The sequence below is a fragment of the Rhinatrema bivittatum genome, chromosome 3 (genome assembly GCF_901001135.1).
Source record: "Rhinatrema bivittatum chromosome 3, aRhiBiv1.1, whole genome shotgun sequence".
Lineage (NCBI taxonomy): Eukaryota > Metazoa > Chordata > Amphibia > Gymnophiona > Rhinatrematidae > Rhinatrema > Rhinatrema bivittatum.
This window is the reverse complement of record NC_042617.1, coordinates 261,968,673-261,988,957: the sequence shown is the minus strand read 5'-3', so window position 1 is coordinate 261,988,957 and position 20,285 is coordinate 261,968,673. Positions and strand designations below refer to the sequence as shown.

Sequence of the window (20,285 nt, the reverse complement as noted above, 5' to 3'; positions counted from 1 at the left end):
TTTCCACATGGAAACTCTACACTCCGTCATCATGGCCATTCAACCAGGGGCGTTCTTAACCTTCCTGGACCTCTCGGAGACCTACCTCCACATTCCAATCCCACGGACCACCAGCATTTCCTGTGCTTTGCGGTGCTAGACCGCCATTATCAGTTCCGGGTGCTGCCCTTAGGCCTGGCTACCGCCCCCAGAACATTTTCCAAAATCATGGTGGTCATGGCGGCAGCACTGAGGAAAGAAGGAATCCTGGTACACTCATACTTGGACAACTCTTTGATCCATGCAAAGTCATTAGAGGAGAGCCTCCAGGTGACACACAGGGTGATGTCCCTTCTTCAGGAGCTTGGTTGGGTTGTGAACATGGACAAGAGCAGTCTCAAGCCCTTCCAGTCCCTAGAATATCTGGGGGTACGTTTTGACACCAAACAGGACAAGGTCTCCCTTCCACCCTCGAGGATAAGGAAGATGATGGGTCAAGGCCACTGGTTGACGAACACCATATGCCCAGGGTATGGAACTATCTTCAGGTCCTCAGGCTGATGGCATCAACCTTGGAGATAGTACCATGGGTGAGGGCACATGTGCATCCACTCCAATCCGCTGTCCCAAGACTATTCAATTTGCCTTCACCTACTATTGGAAGTATGTGCTTGACTTCAGTGGTGGCTGCAGGAAGCCCACCTGAGCCAAGAGTATAAGCCTGTCCCCTCCAGAATAGCTAGTTCTCACAACAGACGCGTGCCTCCGGGGGTGGGGAGCTCACTATCAGGAACTAGCGACCCAGGGGCATTGAACCGAGGAAGAGGTGCACTGGAACATAAACCGCCTATAAGTTTGGGCAGTCAGATTAGCGTATCTACAGTTCAGCCACAGGCTTCAAGGTTAGGTGGTCCTCGTAATGTCGGACAACGCAACAACAGTAGCCTATATCAACTGCCAGGGAGGAACCAAGAGCCAGCAAGCATACCTGGAAATAGACCTCCTCATGGAATGGGCAGAATTGAACCTATGGATGATCTCGGCCTCACACATTGCAGGAAAAGATGACATTAGAGCAGACTTTCTAAGCAAAGAGAGTCTGGATCCAGGAGAATGGACGTTTTCATCCAGAGCCTTTCAGCTGCTGGTGGATCACTGGGGTCTCTCATCCATCGACCTGCTGGCCTCATCTCACAATGCGAAGGTCTTCCGATTCCTCAGTCACAGAAGAGATCAGCGAACCCTGAGGATCGACACCTTGGTTCAGGCATGGCCAGAGGAAGACCTGCTGTATGCCTTCCCTCCATGGCTACTGCTGGGCAAGGTCATTTGCAAGATCGAGGGGATTGGACTTCTAGTAGCTGGGCAAGGTCATTTGCAAGATCGAGGGGACTGGACTTCTAGTAGCTCCGGATTGGCCAAGACATCCATGGTATGCAGACTTGTGGAGGCTTCTGATGGAGACCCACCTGTGCCTCCCTCCATACAGGGACCTGCTCCAACAAGGCCCGATCCTTCACAAGGATTCGACTCTGTTTTGTCTTACGGTCTGGCCCTTGAGAGGGGACCACCTGATGAAGCGTCGATATTCAGTGGCAGTAATTTCCACCTTACTTTGTGCACGGATGTTCTCGACATCCTTAGCATATGTGCAGATCTGGAGAATATTAGAGGCCTGGTGCGAGGAACGCAGGGTTGCCTCTCGAACGACCAAAATATCTATGGTTCTGGAATTCTTGCAGGACTGCCTGAATAAAGGGTTGTCTATTAACTCTTTGAAGGGACAGGTAGCGGCTCTATCCTGTTTCAGAGGCGAGGTGAACGGAACCCACCTGACGGCACATCCAGACTTGGCCCGTTTCCTAAAAAGGGTTAAACAGCTTTGGCTTCCCCTTCGGTGGCCGGTTCCCCTATGGAATCTGAATCTAGTGCTGAATCTTTTAGCAGGGCCTTCCTTTCAACCACTGCACAACCTTTCCCTGCATTTGTTAATACTGAAGACAGTGTTCCTGGTGGCTTTATGCTCGGCTCGTCGCATCTCTGACCTACAGGCACTGTCGTGTTGGGAAGCATTCCTCTCGATAACTCCAGGAACCTTACAGCTTCGCACCATTCCTTCCTTCTTGCCTCAGGTAGTCTCGGAATTTCACTTGAATCAGTCCATTTCCTTATCATCCCTAGATGAACTCAAGGACATGGAAAACTACTGCCTCCTCCACCATCTAAACGTCAGTAGGTTTTTAGCGCAGTATCTGGAAATCTTGGAACCGGTGCACAAGTCGGACCGCTTGTTTATTCTTCACAGTAGAAGGAAACAAGGCGAGGTAGATTTGCGGGCTACCATAGCATGCTGGATCAAAAAGGTGATCACAGGAGTTTGTGGCAGCAAAGAAGCCATTACCCTTTCAAGTTAAGGCTCATTCCACTACAGCCCAGGCAGTATCCTGGGCAGAAGCTAAGCTACCGTTTCCTGTCGACATCTGCCGAGCAGCGACATGGTCTCAGGCCCAAACATCCAGGTTCTAACGCCTGGATGTTTGGGCCTGAGAGGATGCAGCCTTTGCAAGGGCGGTGCTAACAGACCGCAGGCAGCCTCCCGCCCTGTTCAGGAGTATCTTTTGTACATCCCATTGGTCCTGAGTCCATCTGGCTACCCACTAGGAAATGGGGAAATTACTCACCTGATAATTTCATTTTCCTTAGTGTAGACAGATGGACTCAACATCCCACCCACAGCTGCCCAAGAAAGGTACCAGGGAATTTCCCATGAGGTGGATCTCGATTCCAAGAGGTTACAGGTAAACTGTCACCCAAGCCCTAGATCAGGGAATATATAATCTATGCTGGGATTAAGCACTTATGTTTAGTTGAGTACAGCTACATTGTCTGTTTTTAATCAAGTTTTTCATTAGTATGTCCACAATGGCTTTTGAAGAGAATTCTGGAGAGCTGTGGTCACTGCAGGGGTATATCTAAGGTGACGTCAGCTTTGAAACCTGACTCCATCTCCATCTGCTAGCAGGGGAGCATATAACCCATTAGTCCTGAGTCCATCTGACTACAATAAGGAAAATTAGATTATCAAGTAAGTAATTTCTCCATTCCTGTCGTTGCGCAGATACTTGAGCAGAGAAGTTAATGAATAGCAAAATCCTGTGCCTTGATATTCCATGGAAAATCGCATTTGGAAGTCTCATAGAAGCATCGTTTTATGGGATCAATTTAGTATTTTCGCCATAATGGGCCTGGGCCTTCCATCCCTGACATGCTGCTGCCCAACCCAATGCACACCCTCACAATGAAAACGGTTGTTGGAAAACTCTAGGCCCAAGTGCTCTGGCAGCCATTTCTCCATGAACACATAGTTCATCCTTGGGAAGCGATTAGGAAGGCCAATAATTTTAATATTGTTCCAGCGGATACGATTCTCCTGATCCTCCAAACGTTCAAGGAGCGTCGCGTTTTTACTAGTGAAATTAGCAATATGGTGTTCCACTTCAAGCAGCCTAACCTCCTGCATGGAGATACTCTGCTCCGCTGAATCCAAACATTTTGATTGTATCTCCAAGCTGCCTTTAATATCATCCATGGCAGTCTGGATTTTGATTAAATGCTCATCCAAATCAACTGTAACACTGGAAGAGATTTGCAGCAAGCTTCTTCTGAGATCGTGGCCAGCATTTTGACACCCTCTGTTACCGCCGCCGTTTTTGGTTCTCTGGTCCTCTTGTCTCACGTGGCACAGACCAGTTTACTGCTCATATAGGCAAAACTTCATCTCCACTGTCATGCACAAAGACTTTTTGCTGCGGATGAAAGAAAGGCAGGGATGGGAAGAGCCAGAAAGTAAGGTGATTATAGAGGAGAGAGATGTCCCGGAGCACCTCCACTCAACCCAGCGCCATAACCAGAAGTCTGCACTTTCTTGTATAACTTAGAACAGAAGTGCTTCCTTAACAGAAAAAAATCACCAGTTTTAAAAAACATCACGTGTTAAGAACCACCTATTAGAAAACAAAAAAATGTTAAAACTGCAGCGCATATATATATTAATATCTTTTTATTCATTTCAATTGGCTTTACAGCATTCAAGGTGAGAATCCAATATTCATGTTTCTTTAAGAATGATTCTTTATTTATTTATTTATTTATTTATTGTTTTTGTTATACCGAGTTTCATGACAGGCATCACATCAACCCGGTTTACAATTAACAAAGTGTGAAAGGCATAACGTAGCGTAATAAACAATATTCTCAATAAAAACCTTGAACTTTAAATACAGGGAATCAGAAAAGGATGTGAGAAAGTTACAAAAAACAGGGAAAATTAACTTGGAACTGGAAGAGGGGAGATAAAGGAACAGAGCAATATTTACATTTCAGCCAATTAATGTAAAAGAGTAACAAGATGAGTAAATAAGACTATGCGAATAAATGTGGCGGTATATCACTGTGAGATGGAACCTATGTATCTAGAAGGCTAAGTATGACACAGAATATGAATAAATATAACACAGAATTTAGATCCAGTTGTGCTGTTGCGTGAAGGTTTTATTCAGGGCTTGGAAATGCTTTTTTGAAAAGCCAAGTTTTTAGTCTTTTCCTAAATGTTAGAGAGCATGGCTCCTGTCTTAAGTCTGGTGGGATAGAGTTCCAGAGAGCTGGACCTGCTGAAGAGAAGGCTCTGAGACTCAGGGATTTATGTTGGAAGGTTTTGGCCTTTGGAATTTGGAGAGACTCTTTGTAGTATTCCCTGATGGGTCTGACGGAAGTGTATTTTTTAAGTGGTATTTGTAGGTCGATTTGCGTGTGTTGGTTGATAGTTTTGTAATAATAATAATAATAATAATAATAATAATAATAATAATAATAAGTTCATTCACTGTCCATTGTAGATCCTAAAACAAATGCTGTGACATAATGCAATGTGAAACCAGTGAACTTGCATATTTAATGTAAACATATAACTGCGCTGATATATCCATCTTGTGCACACAATCCTCTTAGCCCTGCCAACACACACAAGACTGCAAGTACATTGGATGGCATAAATAACGAAATAGGATCTACATAATAGAAACAAAATTTCGATGAAGTTTATATTGAGTTAAAGGATGTAACCATATCTCTCCTTCATAACGTCTGCACGCACAGATCACATTCACCATATGACAAATTCCCAATTGTTTTTTTGATATAGGTAAATTAGCCTTACTCATATTGTCGTTAAAATTGTGGGCCTGTGAAAATGCAATAACTGACTCTTTAAAAAATGCAAGGACAAAATGTGCCAATGTTCAAGAATAACCTGCGAAACAAATGTAGATCTTTTGAAATGTTGCAAAACACAAACTACATTAGGAAGTTTACTCAAGGTCCAATAATTCAACAACTCTATCAATATCTAGCTCTTATAAGCCATTTTGATTTTTGCAATAGAATGCCCCTGTCCCAGAAAACATTGTGCCAAAAGGTATGCTGCTTGTTTAAATTCTCTCAAATCTAGAAACAATCTGCAAATCCTAAAAAAAACTGACTTTCTCTAAAGCTGGAGGATGACAAGTTTCAAATCTTAAAAAATTGTTTGATACTTAGGGGTGAATTTTAAAAGCCCGGTGCGTGCCAAAACCGGGACATATGTGAGTATGTCCAGCCGACGCGCACTGAGCGAATTTTAAAAGCCACTGTGTATGTGCTTATCTCTCGGTACACACACAAATGAGAGAGATCAAAAAAAGGGGCATGGTATAGGCAAGGCAAGAGCGAGACATGAGCATTCTGGGACTTTAACATGGAATGTGCACATAAGTATTTATACGCACAAGCACTCTCTGGGGTCCTCAGCCACATAACTTTACTACTGCTATGGATGGCATGTAAGTAATAAAATAAAAATCTAGACTAGTCTATGGGGTTTTAAAGGTTGGGGCTAACAGGAGTAAAGGGAGACTATTAAACTAATGGGGTTGGGAAGCCCTATCCCTTACCTGGGCGAACTGGGAAAACTCCCTATTGTGTCGGCATGCATCCCTTATAAAGTTCCCCCACTTATGCGGTAGAGGCAGCATTTGCGCACGCGCGCAAGTGTCCATATAAAATTATGTACACATGTACGTGCTGACAGCCTATTTTATATCATGTGTGCATATAAACGTGTTTGTTATAAAATGTCCACATCCTTTGGTGCAAACCGGTATATGTGCGTACATATGCGCCTACATTTCGGTATTAAATTTAACGTCTTACAGTTCAGTGTAGTGGGAAAAAATATCTAATAAAAAAAAAAGTAATCTGAACTTTATGTTACTGAGAATTGTAAATTGTGATCAAAAGTTATTCCATGTCATCATCTCTGTTTTTCCAGCCATCTATAGAAAAATGTCTTTATAATGCTTCCAAAGAATAATGAAAGAAAAATATAACAAAGAATAAATAAACATCTTCAAAGTGAGGCGTATACAAATTAGCAACATCAGGTGTTATTGATGAACCCATAGCCACTCCATGTTTCTGAAGAGAAATTTGTCTTTGAAAGCTTAAAATTTTTTTTTCATAATTATCCTTGATATTTCATGAATAAAATGAGCAGGATCCACTGGTTTTGTCGTAATTAGTACGCAGGTGAATTTTCAAATGATTTGCACATGTAATTGTAACATACTACTGTAGCAGTTTTCAAAAGCTATTTACTTACGTTAAGTGCACTTAACATACATCCAAAACCCAGTTTTAATTGTGTAAATACTTTTGAAAATTAGGCCCTTAATGTCTAAGTAATCATTGAAAGAGTTATATTCTGTGGAACATTGATATATAAAGGTTGTGCATCCAGGGCCAGTGCAAGGGTATTAGGCACCCTAGGCAAACCTTACAGTCTGGCGCCCCCTCCCCATACACAATTTTAAATTATGCATTTATAACATATTTTACATGAAAAATGACATTCTGAGGTAAAATTAATATACAAGTTGTGATAATTTCATGCACTGTTGTAATGCCAACAAGAGAACCTTGCATCTTGGAATTCATATGGCATCATACATATTGTGATATATTTCGGCATTGTCCTCCCGTATCAACACAGTACTATTTGCCAACACTCAAAGAATAGCAACCCTACCTATGAAAAAGAATACCACAAATATTACACCAGAATCTAATATATCAATACACCTCCTATCAGGAAAACAGAACAGGCCAAGCTACTACAGATCCCTACAGAGAAACCACATGCTAAAAGAATGCTTCATCTCAGTCTTTGCATGCAGAACACAAACCCTCACCAAATACAGAATAAAGCCACATAAAGTATAAATAGAAATGTGCAGACAAAAACTGAACTGTAAAACGCATCACGCCATACTCTGTACAGTGTAACAATGGAAAAACAAAAATGTCACCATTCCTCGTGAAATAAATCAATAAAATCAAGATATATAAATCATTAATCATAATTATAAAATCATACAAATAAAATAATTTCAAAACAGCTGATGAATAGAATATCCAATAATTAGACTCATGCAAATTTTGAAAGCTTTACCAAACACCAATACAATATTTCAAACAGCAGACACATCACATACTTACTACCCAATAATTAAAATGGTAGTCAATCAAGAAAAATGAACTTAAAAAGCCACCTTTACTTACCCTCTCCAGCAGTTCTCCTACTCCTTTCCCTTGCAGGCCACACCAGAAGCAGCAGTAGCTGCTGAAGCTGTCCTCACAGTCCTCTTCCTTAGGGACCACAACCAGTCTCTTCTCTCTCTCACACGCACACACCAATCACACCCTCAGGACCAATTTCTGTCTCTCACACATCAATCATCTCCCCAACCAGTCTCTCTCTCTCTCTCACACACACACACACAAGCACACACATACCAGTCATCTCCCTGATCAGTCTCTCTCACACATACACACGTCACCTCTCTGGCCAGTCTCTCTCAATCACACAATGCTCTCGCTCTCTCTTACTTACACACAGGCTTTCAATCACACACATGCTCTCTCTCACAGCCACAAGCCAGCCAAAAACATGCTCTATCTCTCTCGCACACACAAGAACCCTCCCTGTCTCACATACACATTACACTCTCACAGAAGCACCTTGCTTTCAGACTTGCAACTTTTTCACTTTTACTAAAAGTGAAAGTGATGCTCTGAACTGTTAAATAAGAAAATCACATTCCTATCAGAAGGCGATATGACATCTTTTCTTCAGGTTCTGTCCTCCCAAGGGGCAGCCACCCATACCGTACAGCTTCTCTTGTTTTACGCTTTCAGGCAATAAAGCAAGTGTCTTTCTTCAAACTATCAGTGATATGATTATTCATGTGGGAGATATGGAACAGAAAGACATCCTTAGTCAGCTTCCCTTTTAAATGGGAAGATTCTAGTCTTAGTCATTTAAAAATATACATTTTGTAAAGGCTTAAAAAAAAAAAAAAAAAGCAAAACAGTTTCAGATTGGAACTATTCTAATCTTCATGATTAAATTATGCTTCAAAAAAAAAATCCAAACCCCACCTCGTTTCCCCCATTATAGTACCTTTTTTTTTTTTTTGATCCCATCTAAGATAAAATTTCATATTTTTTATTCCCATCGTCATCGGTCAAAACACCCTGCTGCGTAAGGATGGTGTGTGCTTAAATAGCTACTACGACTCAAAAAGAACGCAAATAATTTCCAACAAAAACCAAATCAGCAATAGAAAAGGAAATGTCAATCTGTATGCCGTTTCCCAATATAGTCGGTTATTAGTTGTAAATGTGTTTTCGTTTTTTTTTATTTATTTTTTAATTTTTGTATATATATATCTGTATCTAGCCGCATCAGCAAGCCTGTCGGCTTGCTTTCTTATGATATTTCAAACAAAAGCCGCCCGGACTTCTAATCATTTGCGGCAGTCCTTAATATTCTAAATATTCTTTTGTTATATAGTGTATTCCTACAATTTTTCATTAGATCATCAATAAATTGTGCCGTATACTAATCCAACACTGTTCACTCCTCATCGAGTGTATCTTCTCAAAACGCAGTGCATTGACAAAGTCAGATCTTGGTTCAATGATAGCTCAACAACCGGCCGAAGTTTCGCAGCTTATGCTGCTTCATCAGGAGCTTGAATTATAAAACTTTGTCAGAGCGGCATGTAACTCTTCAAAGCAGGACGACCTCGTCTCAAAAACTTTGTCAAAGCGGCATTTAACTCTATAGATAGGATAAGACGGAAGGACGGAAGGTCACTTTTGACAACAATAGTGATGGTTCCTCTGGAGATGAATATCAATCACGACGTCCAACAAGATGGAGATATAACAATTCATCTGAAGATGAATCGACATCGCGACCGAGAAATACTTCTGGTCCCCAGAATCAAAATCAAGATACGCGTTTTTTAGCGTCAAGAGGACGGTCAGGACGCCGTCCATACCGCGGCCGAGGCCGAACCTGGAAGAACGATGCAACGTCCAGACAAACCCGATCACAAATCAACAAGAATGCTTAGTGTTGAACCTCTCCAAAAATAATGTGTCCCCCACACAGTTGAGGATTCTTAACAAAGGTCTAACTTTTGTGCCGACTCCTATACCAAGGCTTTTTGATTTGGAAGTCTCACTATACAAATTTGTCAGGAAGCTCTATATTAGGCATTTTTTTGTTGATCAACCTGCCACTATTGACATTTCTGTGTTGAAAAATCCCTCTGTATGGATTCCACCGGGTCCACCGGATCCGATTATTTACTCGTTTTATCAATTGGTTTTGAGACAATTACGTCACCAATTTACGTTAAAAAATCAATTTTGCAATTTAACATCAGCAGAATTCCGGGCAATACGAGAATTGAAGGACAACTCAGAACTAATTATAAAACCAGCGGATAAAGGTGGTAAAATTGTCCTGATGGACAGAACACAATATTCAGCAGAAGTGAACCGCCAGCTCTCAAACAGAACTTTCTACTATCCCTTGCAAGAGGATCCGACCCAGGCTTTATTACAAGAGATTGAGGAGATAGTACTAGAAGGTGAAAACGCGGGGTTCCTCACTACAAAAGAGAAAATTTTTTTGATAAAAAAACATTCTATGGTTCCGTTGTTTTACCTTTTACCTAAAATTCACAAAAATGTGAACAACCCACCTGGGAGACCAATAGTGTCCAGTAGGAATTCGTTACTTGAACCCTTATCCCAGTTTATAGATGCCTTTTTAGCCCCTCATGTACCAAACCTGCCATCCTTCATTAGAGACTCTCAACATATGATCACTTTTTTGGAAAATCTACAATGTGACACTAGTGACTTATATTTAGTCACTTTAGATGTCGAGTCCCTTTATACATCAATACCACAGGATGAGATGATAGAGATTGCTATGTCATATTTTGAATCCAGAAGCCGTCCACAGCGTATACCCTCGCAATTTTTGAAATCTCTTCTACAAATAGCTTTAACCAAAAACTATTTTGCATATGAAACTATTTTGCATATGAAAAAAAAAAATTTTCCAACAGGTTTGTGGCACCGCGATGGGTGCCACTATGGCCCCAGATTTAGCCAACCTATATATGGGTGCTTTTGAGTGTAAATGGATTTCTGACACTCAACCATTTTTTCAAAACATTTTCACATGGCGTCGATATATAGACGACATTTTTATTCTATGGCGAGGGACAAGAGAATTATTTGCAGATTTTTTGATTTGGTTAAATTCATGCAATCGGAGTTTACACTTTACAGCTTGTTTTCAAGATGAGAGCATCACTTTTTTGGACATCACTATTGTGAAGACATCCAGTGGTTTCAGTACCTCAGTCTACAGGAAACCAGTTAGCAGTAACACGTTCTTACATTTTAGCAGTGCCCACCCGAGACGTCTCAAGGAGAATCTACCTGTAGGACAATTTTTTAGAATTTGTCGCCTTTGTTCTTCTCAGGAAGACTTCATTAAGCAAGCTCAAATCCTGAGTGATCGGTTCATTCAGAGAGGCTATCCTAAAAGATGTGTACGACGTGCCTTTCTCAGAGCCAAATATACCAACAGAGACTGGTTGTTTCTTCCTAAAGTTAAACAAACTGAGGATGATGTACTAACATGTGTTGTACCCTTTTCACCAATGGCATCGATCTTTAAAAATTTGATACACCAAAATTGGCAAATTTTACAGCACCATGGTGAATTCCAGTCACGACCGAGATTTACATACACACGTGGCTCCAATCTGAAAGATCAACTTGTACACTCAGATTCGACTATCCCCCTACAAAAATCTACTACTGGTTCACATACTATGTGTGGGTCCTGTTCTGTTTGTGCAAGCATGCTAGTGACTACTGTTATTGAGTTCCGTAACCCACCTAGGTCAGTTCCATTAAAACACAATACTACATGTCGATCCTCTGGGGTTATCTATACAATTCAATGCCCTTGCAACATGACATATGTTGGCAAAACGATCAGACAACTTCGGACCCGCATCATTGAGCATCGATCAAGTCTGGCTACACAACGTGAAACTGCACCTATTGTATTACATTGTCTGAATAATAAACATAGTTTTGATGTTTTACAGGTCTGCGTTCTGGAGCAGATTTCCCCTCACTGGCGCGGCGGTGACCTTAATAAACAGCTTTTGCAAGCCGAACAAAGATGGATCCACTATTTGGATACTCTACATCCAAAGGGTCTGAATTCAGAAACAGAACTTAATGTATTTTTGTGAACGCTATCTTGATACTGACGTCACATAAGCCTTGATCCTGTTTAGAACTTACTTGATAGTGACGCCATTTCTGATGCTGACGTATGCGTTCCGGATTGGTTAGCTCTCACTTAAATACCTGCATCTGTGGTCAAAATGGTCTCTGTTCATTTCAAGATGTCATGAGACGAGGTCGTCCTGTTTTGAAGGTTTGAGTTCCTGCTGATCCCAGATAAGTGGTTTATTTATTGAATTTTACACATTGAAATCATCATGTTTATCGTTTTTCTATAGAGTTAAATGCCGCTCTGACAAAGTTTTTGAGACGAGGTCGTCCTGCTTTGAAGAGTTACATGCCGCTCTGACAAAGTTTTATAATTCAAGCTCCTGATGAAGCAGCATAAGCTGCGAAACTTCGGCCGGTTGTTGAGCTATCATTGAACCAAGATCTGACTTTGTCAATGCACTGCGTTTTGAGAAGATACACTCGATGAGGAGTGAACAGTGTTGGATTAGTATACGGCACAATTTATTGATGATCTAATGAAAAATTGTAGGAATACACTATATAACAAAAGAATATTTAGAATATTAAGGACTGCCGCAAATGATTAGAAGTCCGGGCGGCTTTTGTTTGAAATATCATAAGAAAGCACGCCGACAGGCTTGCTGATGCGGCTAGATACAGATATATATATATACAAAAATTAAAAAATAAATAAAAATTAAAAAAAACGAAAACACATTTACAACTAATAACCGACTATATTGGGAAACGGCATACAGATTGACATTTCCTTTTCTATTGCTTAAATAGCTACTGCCATAGGTCATGGACACGCAGTGTCTGGTCTCTGTTTCTATGGTGGCCTGCATGGCGACAGGCCTCTGGATAGGAAGACTCCATACCACAGGCTGGAGGCCAGCCTGGAAGCTGGTGGTATAGGGCCCTGTCTCACACACAGAAACACCATTCCTTTCTCACATACACACCACATACACAGAAGCACCATTCCTTTCTCACATACACACACACACAAGCACCGTTCCTTTCTCACATACACACACACAGAAAGGTCATTGGCGCAGCCGGTCTAGCTGATCACGTGTCCGAAGAAAGGAAGATTGGTGCGGCCGGAGATCAGGCGCCGAGATTTAGGGGGCACCTCAGCAGGCAGCCAGCCCCCAACTCGCCTTGCCTCCCCCCAGTGCCACCTTCCCGACACCCCCCTGGTGGTCCAGCGGAGGACCCAGGAGCGATCTGCCGCTCCCGGGGCCTCGGCTGCCACTAACCAAAATGGCACCGGTGGCCTTCAGCCCCTACCATGTGACAGGGGCTACTGGTGCCATTGGTTGGCCCCTGTCACATGGTAGGGGCTAAAGGTCACCGGCGACATTTTGCTTAGTGGCAGCCGAGGCCCCGGGAGCGGCAGATCGCTCCTGGGCCTTCCGCTGGACCACCAGGGGAGGCATTGGGAGGGTGGCACTGGTGGGGAGGCAGGGCGAGAGTGGGGCTGGCAGAATTTTGAAAGGGCACTTTTTGCCCTTTCCAAATTCTGCTGCCTGCCACGGCGCCCCCTAAGTCTCGGTGCCCTAGGCACAGGCCTAGCTCGCCTAGTGGTTCCTCCAGCCCTGTGTGCATCCATGGTCACCAGTAAGATATCAAATACATCTACCACTTGTTTCAAGATTCATAACATAGTTTTATCTGTAAAGCAGTTGAGAAATGCTATTAAATAAAATATTCCTCCACTAAAATACGCAATGGTGACTTTTATAAGGGATTCTACAGTTATAGATTATCTGACATTAAAATCAGATAATTGTCACACGTTCAGGTAAAGCAGAATACCTACACCTTTTAGGGTTTTATAACAAAGTTTTTATTGAAGCAGCATATTGTTAGGTTTCTGGTTTAACAGAGTAAAGCACTTTAGTTACAAAGGTTATAAAAATCCCTGCATTTCATTTAAAATGAACTTGCTTTTGTGAAATGCAATGCTAATTAAACTACTCCAGCTTAAAGTAGTAATTTAGCCAGTTATTTCACCCTTTGCCACAGTAGGATTGTCCCTCTGGAGAATCAGGGTCCTATCTCAGCGCAAAAGGCAGCCAGCTGGACCTCCGTTAGACAAACAAATTAACACCACAGTCTTAGAGCAGCAGACTCTGAGTGCTTATATCTGCTTCTGTAAATTATGTAGGCAAGGGATGGAGCAGGGCTGGTCTAAGTTGTGAGCTCATTCTCGAAACTTAGCTTGAGCTTCATGAAAAGTCTCAAGTACCAAGTTCATGGGTGTGGAGGTTGCATGAATGGCAGAAAAGGTGGCACGGTGTGGTCCAGTTAATCCAAAGTTCTTTTCTTCCCTCAAGACTTCAGATATATATACACATATCTATATTATCCAAACGTTAATATTGATTTGTTGTTATCCACTTGAATAGGATTGGTGACTTTCTAATATGACTTCATCTTAGCCGGTACATATATGCATATTCTCACAGAAATGCTGGCATGAGTCAGAAGACATCTGTGAACAATTGTGAGATTTATTTCTAGATACAAAGTTTGTCAAGGCTGTAGTTTCAATAAGTTTGTGCCCAGCAGAATCAGCTAAATTATGAAGTGAAGACAGATGCTTAATATGAAAAACAGCAGGAACTGCTTCTCCTCTGTGTAGTTTTCACAGGCATTAAAACTACATGGGCCATCATATGGCTGGACCTCCATCTTGTGTTATTCATTGTGCCGAGTTTGGTTCAGTTGCACACTCCTTTTTAGAGTTACTGGCTTATCCCTCTTTGATGCATTCCTGTGTGCATCTACCGCATATGTTGCAGATATGCTTCAGGATACACAACACATATAAGACCGGATTTTAAAACCTTGGCGGGCATAAATCCTGGGCCCTATGCGCCAGGCCCATTTTCAAATGGGCCCGGCCACACCGTAAATCCCGGGACGTGTGTAAGTGCTGGGGCTTTAAAAGGGGGCGGTCCGCAGGGGCTAGTGGCACCTGGTACAGCGGCCATTTGCCACTGTGCCAGGGGATCGCATACCGGCAGGGTACCGGCTCGCGCAACTTGCTCTTGTTCCTTTGCAGGAACAAAACATGAGTTAAAGAAATGGGGGGGGGGGGGGGAGCTAGGATAAAAATAGGGGAAGGGAGGTTAGGGTAGGGGGTTTGGAAGTTCCCTCCCAGTCCGCTTCTTAATTGGAGTGGACTGGGAGGGAACCAGGGAAGGCCCCGAAGCGTCGCTGTGCGAATATACTAAATTATTCCCCCCCCCCCCCTTGCGCACGCCGACCCAGAATTTTATAACATGCGTGCCTTTTGGCAGAAAGTGGTTTGGAACAGGAGTATCCTGTTGCAGGAATCAAAAAGGTTTATAAAAGAGCTAGCTATTCTGACAAATTTTGTTGCATTTTCAGACCTCGAGTGAATTTCCTAAAATAGTTTGTGTTTTGCAACATTCCAACAGATCAGCACTTCTTTCACAGATTATTCTTAAACATTGGCATATTTTGTTCTTGCATTCAGTGTTTAAAGAAGAGCCAATTATTGCATTTTCACAGGCCCACAATATTAAGGACATCGGACTAAAGCCAATTTACCTATATCGGAAACAAAATACCAGACGCTGGGCATTTATCATGCAGTGAATATGATCTATGCACGAAGACTTTAGAAAGAGAAATATGATTATATCCTTTAATTCAATATGAAAGTTGTCTAACTTTATTTCTACATGTAAATCTAATTTTAACTATGCCATCTTGTAGTCTCATATATGTTAGAAGGAGTAGCAGGATTATGTGCAGAAGATTAATAGAACATTGTACTTGTATCCTTACATTAAAAATTAAAACTCCATTGGTTTCACATTGCGTTATGTCACAGCATTTGTTGCAGGATCTATGATTGACAGTTATTGTTCTTATTCCAGAATGATGGAGGGAAGGGGATTTGGATTATTAAAAAAAAAAAAACCACAAAAAAAACCCATGAACAATATTAGATCATCACTTTGAAAACTGTAAAGCCACATGGAATGAATGAAGAGAGAGCATGGCATTATTTAAACTAATTATATGTGCTGCAGATTTAATATGTTGGTTTTTTGTTTTCTGATCGGTAGTTCTTAACATGATGGGTTGTTTTGTTTTTTGTACCCTGAAGCAGAAGCAGATCATATCTCTAAATACACTGTGTAGGGCTTTCTTGGAATACAGGTGTTCGATTTTTGTTGGACTTATATCACAAAGAATAGCTATCTGCTTTCGCTAAGTACTTTATTGTTTTAAAATATAAAGATCTAAAAAAAAAAAAAGCCTGATTCATTCGAGACCTATGGTTATAGTTGAGCTAACAATAAGTTCCTAGTGCCCACAGCTTATCTACCATACAGTTATAAAAAGATCTCTGATTTAAAAAAGAGATACATGTGTTAAGGAAGCTTGCTGGCGTAAAAAATAAAGTGTGACAGATACTTCCATCCCTTTACTTTTTGCATTTTTTTTTTTTAATAGGAACAGTATATTTTTATCCACGATGCCATCCTGGAAGCCTGCTTGTGTGGGGAAACTGCCATACCCGTCTGTGAATTCAAAGCCGCATATTTTGACATGATTAGAATAGATTCACAAACCAACTCCTCGCACCTCAAAGATGAATTCCAGGTATTTGCAGTATCTCTAAGCATATGTCAACTATTTCTTTAAAAAAAAAATTTAAAAAGAGAGGAACTTGTGGCTTGGTGGCAGCATGTGCAAAAGACCCCAGTTTGATTTCTGGGACTCACTTTCTGCTTCCCAGGCTATCTGGGGATGAGGATGAAGCAGAGATGGGATTCACAGAGGTCCTCAGTCATCAATGCAACAATGATGCTTCATAGCCAGATTTATCGAGTAGTGCATATCTGGTTCCAGAGGGGGAATCGTGATCTCTGGCCACTGACCGAGGATTGTCCCTGCAATGGTTGGACTAAGTAGGGGAGAGATAATACATTTTTTCAGATCATAAGTCAATAAATAGAAGAGCCCAAAAGTCCATGGACACGCTATAATAATGTAAGCACAGAGCAGTTACCACTGAGGGGGCAATCTTCATACTAGCTGCAAAATCCACAAGCAGTTTTCACCTACAGACTTTGCAACAGTTTTCAAAGGGAACATGCACGCATACTTTCACTTTGAAAATGGCCCAAGGAAAAATATCGGCAGAGATTTGGCCCTGTTTTATCTGTCGATACATTTTTCCAAAGAAAACATAACTGCTTTCGAAAATCCAGAAGTTTAGGCATTTTCTCCCTCTGACCAAGCACCACATTGAGTGCACATTCTCCTAGGACAAGCAGGATGGTAGTCCTCACACATGGGTGACATCATCGCATGGAAAACTTATGTCAAGTTTCTAGAAACTTTGACTGCCACAATGAGCATGCCCAGCATGCCACTATCTACATGTCCATGCAGGGTCCCTCTTCAGTCTGCTCTTTTCCGTGGAGCTATTGTCTCACAGTTGTGGAGTTTGTTTGTTTTTTTCTTTTGCAAAACTAAGTTCCACAGTCGTTTTTTGACTTTCCCTGTGCTGGGTCCCGCTTCCCGGTTCTAGTTAGTCTCATGGCGCGGTAAGTTCTTTGTTCACTGCTGTCAGTTTCTGGTTGCAGAGTCCTTTGGGATTTGCCGGTCATCGACTGCTTGCCAGCTGGTTTTTGTCATGGCATCGGGTTTTCGTCGGTGCCCCCAATGCCCTCAGACTATGTCCCTTACAGATCCGCACGATGTGTGTATCCTATGCCTGGGGGCATCACACAACATTCGGGGGTGTCGTTCCTGAGACCAGATGACCCCCAAGGACCGGTGTGCCTGCCTGGACAAGATGGAGAAACTGTTCGGATCGAAGAAGTCTGAGCCCTTGACACAGGTGTCAGGGGCATCAACTCCACAGGGCCGTGGGGAACCAATGGACACCATCCCTCGGAGTCTACCCCTCCACCAGGGGAGAGGTAGGGTCAGAGACTGCTCTTCATCGGTCTCCTCTCATTTGAGGGCTTCTGGATAGTCTCCTTCTTCCTCAGCTCCGGGGAAAGACTGGGACGAGCATCGTGGGAAACCCTGGAAACATCGCCACTAGTCTCCGTCCTTGCGCGGTACCAGGCTAGGATTGGCATTGGCTTCTGTTGTGATGTCCCCAAAATGACCCCATGACAAGGAGGTACTGCCCTCCATCGATGCCGTGGATCCAAGGTGTTTCCTACGGATTCTGGTGCCGGGCACCAATCTTCCTTGGGGCTCTGAAGGAGATCTGGCTACGTTTCCTCCTCCTCAGCCTGCCCTGTTGTCGGCAGCCTTCGAGGAGGAGCTGGAACGCAAGGTGCAATTGTCGGTTGTTCGAGCTCTACAGGGCATTGAGCCCTGTAGAGCTCGATGCCCTGTAGAGCTCTACAGGGCATCGAGCTCTACAGGGCCTCCACCAGTGTCGGAGCCTGCGCCCTCCATGTTGGTGCCGCTGCTGGAGTGCCTCAATGTTCTTCTTGGCGTTCTCCTCATGCAACTGATGCCGGTGCCGGGGTGCCATCGATACCCCAACAGGCACCGTTGCCAACCCAATTGCAGTCTTCTACGAAGAGGAAGGCCTTTCAATGCCAAATGCACTGTCTAGGCCTTTGGTTCCACAGCCAGCATTGCCTGGTCTGGTTCTGGGTTGTTTGGAGCCCTCTGTGCCCAAGCCAAGGGACCTGGGAGGGCCCCCCCCCCCCCACCGGTGTCCCCGGGTGATCTTAGTGATGATGATGCCCCTTTTTGACCCATGGGGGGATGATACCTCCAAGTCTTCCTTTGATGACTCCGGTAGCCTTCCCTCGGACCCATCTGCTGGTTTTGTGTGGGCCATGGTCAGAAGCCATTCCATTTCAACTTCTGACAGAAGAGGATGACAGACACGAGATGCTGGAGGTCCTCCAGTTTGTGGACGCCCCAAAGAAAGTGGTAGCTGTTCCCATCAATGAGATATTCAAGGCCTTACTACTTAGGATTTGGGAACACCCCATTTCCGTGTCTCCGGTGAATAAGAAGGCCAATGGGGTGTACTTGGTCCAGCACTCTATGGGTTTTGAGAAGCGTCAACTCCCACACCAGTCAGTTGTGGTGGAGTCTGCCCTCAAGAGGGCCAAGCATTCTCGCACCCATGCCTCCGCTCCTCCGGGGCGGGAACACAGGGCGTTGGATGCGATGGGAATGAAGTTTTGTCAGGGTGCCATGTGGATTGCCTGTATCTCCTCCTACCAGCTATATATGACACAGTATTCTTGTAACCTCTGGAAACAGATCCATGACATGGCCGAGCGCCTGCCCCAAAAGCAGCAGGATGCTTTCCTTATGGTTGTCCAGCAGGCAGCATGAATGTGGCAAGCATGAGGTGCATTCCACCTATGATGTCTTTGAGGCGGCGGCAAGGCTAGCGGCCATGAGCATTGGTGCTGTCCAGAGGTGCAGGAGAGGCTCGCGGACCTGCCGTATACCGGCAAGAATCTCTTTGGTGAAAAGGTGAGGGATGCTGTGGCTCACTTAAATGATCATCATGAGACCCTCCAGCATCTCTCAGCCAGTACGTCAGACCCGCCGTCCTCAGCCAAGAGGTCCTCCTGACAGGGTCTGAGGAGGCCCTTCTACCACCAGAGGAAATACTATATTCCTCCTACTCACAACTGATCGCAGTGGATGAACTCTAGGGGCCATCCCAGGTAGCAAATGACCCCCAGACTTCAACTCCCCCAGCCAAGCCCCACCACGGGGTTTTGACTGGTTGTGAGGGATCATAAGCCAGCCGCCTGTACCCTTGATGCAAGGCCCTCTGATCGGAGGCCAGCTATGGTTCTTTGCAGACAGTTGGCCCAGCATCACTTCGGACCAGTGAGTTCTGTCCATCATTCGTTGGTGGTCAGGCTGAACCTTTTGGGTGTCCATCTGGACTTCCCCACCCCCCATGCCCCTCCATGCTTTTGGAGGAGCTTTCTGTCCTCGTAACGGACAGGGCTGTCGAGCCCATTCCACTGAAGCAGCGGGGGCAGGGGGTTCTACTCCCGATTATTTCCTGATTCCAAAGAGAAATGGGGGACTACATCCTATTCTAGACCTGAGAGCCTTGAATAAATTTTTAAGAAGAGAAAAGTTCAAGATGGTCTCTCTGGGCACCCTGATTCCCCTCCTGCAAAGAAGGGACTGGCTATGCTTCCTCAATCTAAAAGACGACACTTCCAGTACAGGGTGTTGCCGTTCGGACTAGCCTCGGCCCCACGTGTCTATACCAAGTGTCTAGCTGTGCTGGGTGCGGACCTCTGCAGGCTGGGAGTGTAGGTGTTTCCCTACCTGGACTATTGGCTGGTCAAGAGCGCTACCCAGGCGGGAGCAGTGCAATCCCTGTGCTTGAACATTGTTGTTGGACTCCCTGGGGTTTATCATCAAGTACCCAAAGTCCCATCTCGACTCGTCACCTCCGTTGGTCTTCATTGCCACTCTGTTGGGCATGGCTCAGGCAGGGCTTTTTTTCCCCGCAATCGGGCGCTCACACTGGTGTCCATTGTGAGAGTGAT

At 43.6% G+C, this 20,285-nt stretch overlaps 1 protein-coding gene across 4 annotated transcripts in view; it reads left to right on the top strand.

The window, feature by feature from the left end:
• PTPRK (protein tyrosine phosphatase receptor type K) overlaps positions 1 to 20,285 on the top strand; it is a 1,381,492-nt gene that overhangs the window by 1,314,545 nt on the left and 46,662 nt on the right. For all 4 annotated transcript variants that reach the window (XM_029594541.1, XM_029594542.1, XM_029594544.1 and 1 more), the window contains one exon: positions 16,222 to 16,371. In XM_029594541.1, the coding sequence (XP_029450401.1) occupies positions 16,222 to 16,371 (150 nt within the window). The remainder of the gene's footprint in view (positions 1 to 16,221; positions 16,372 to 20,285) is intronic.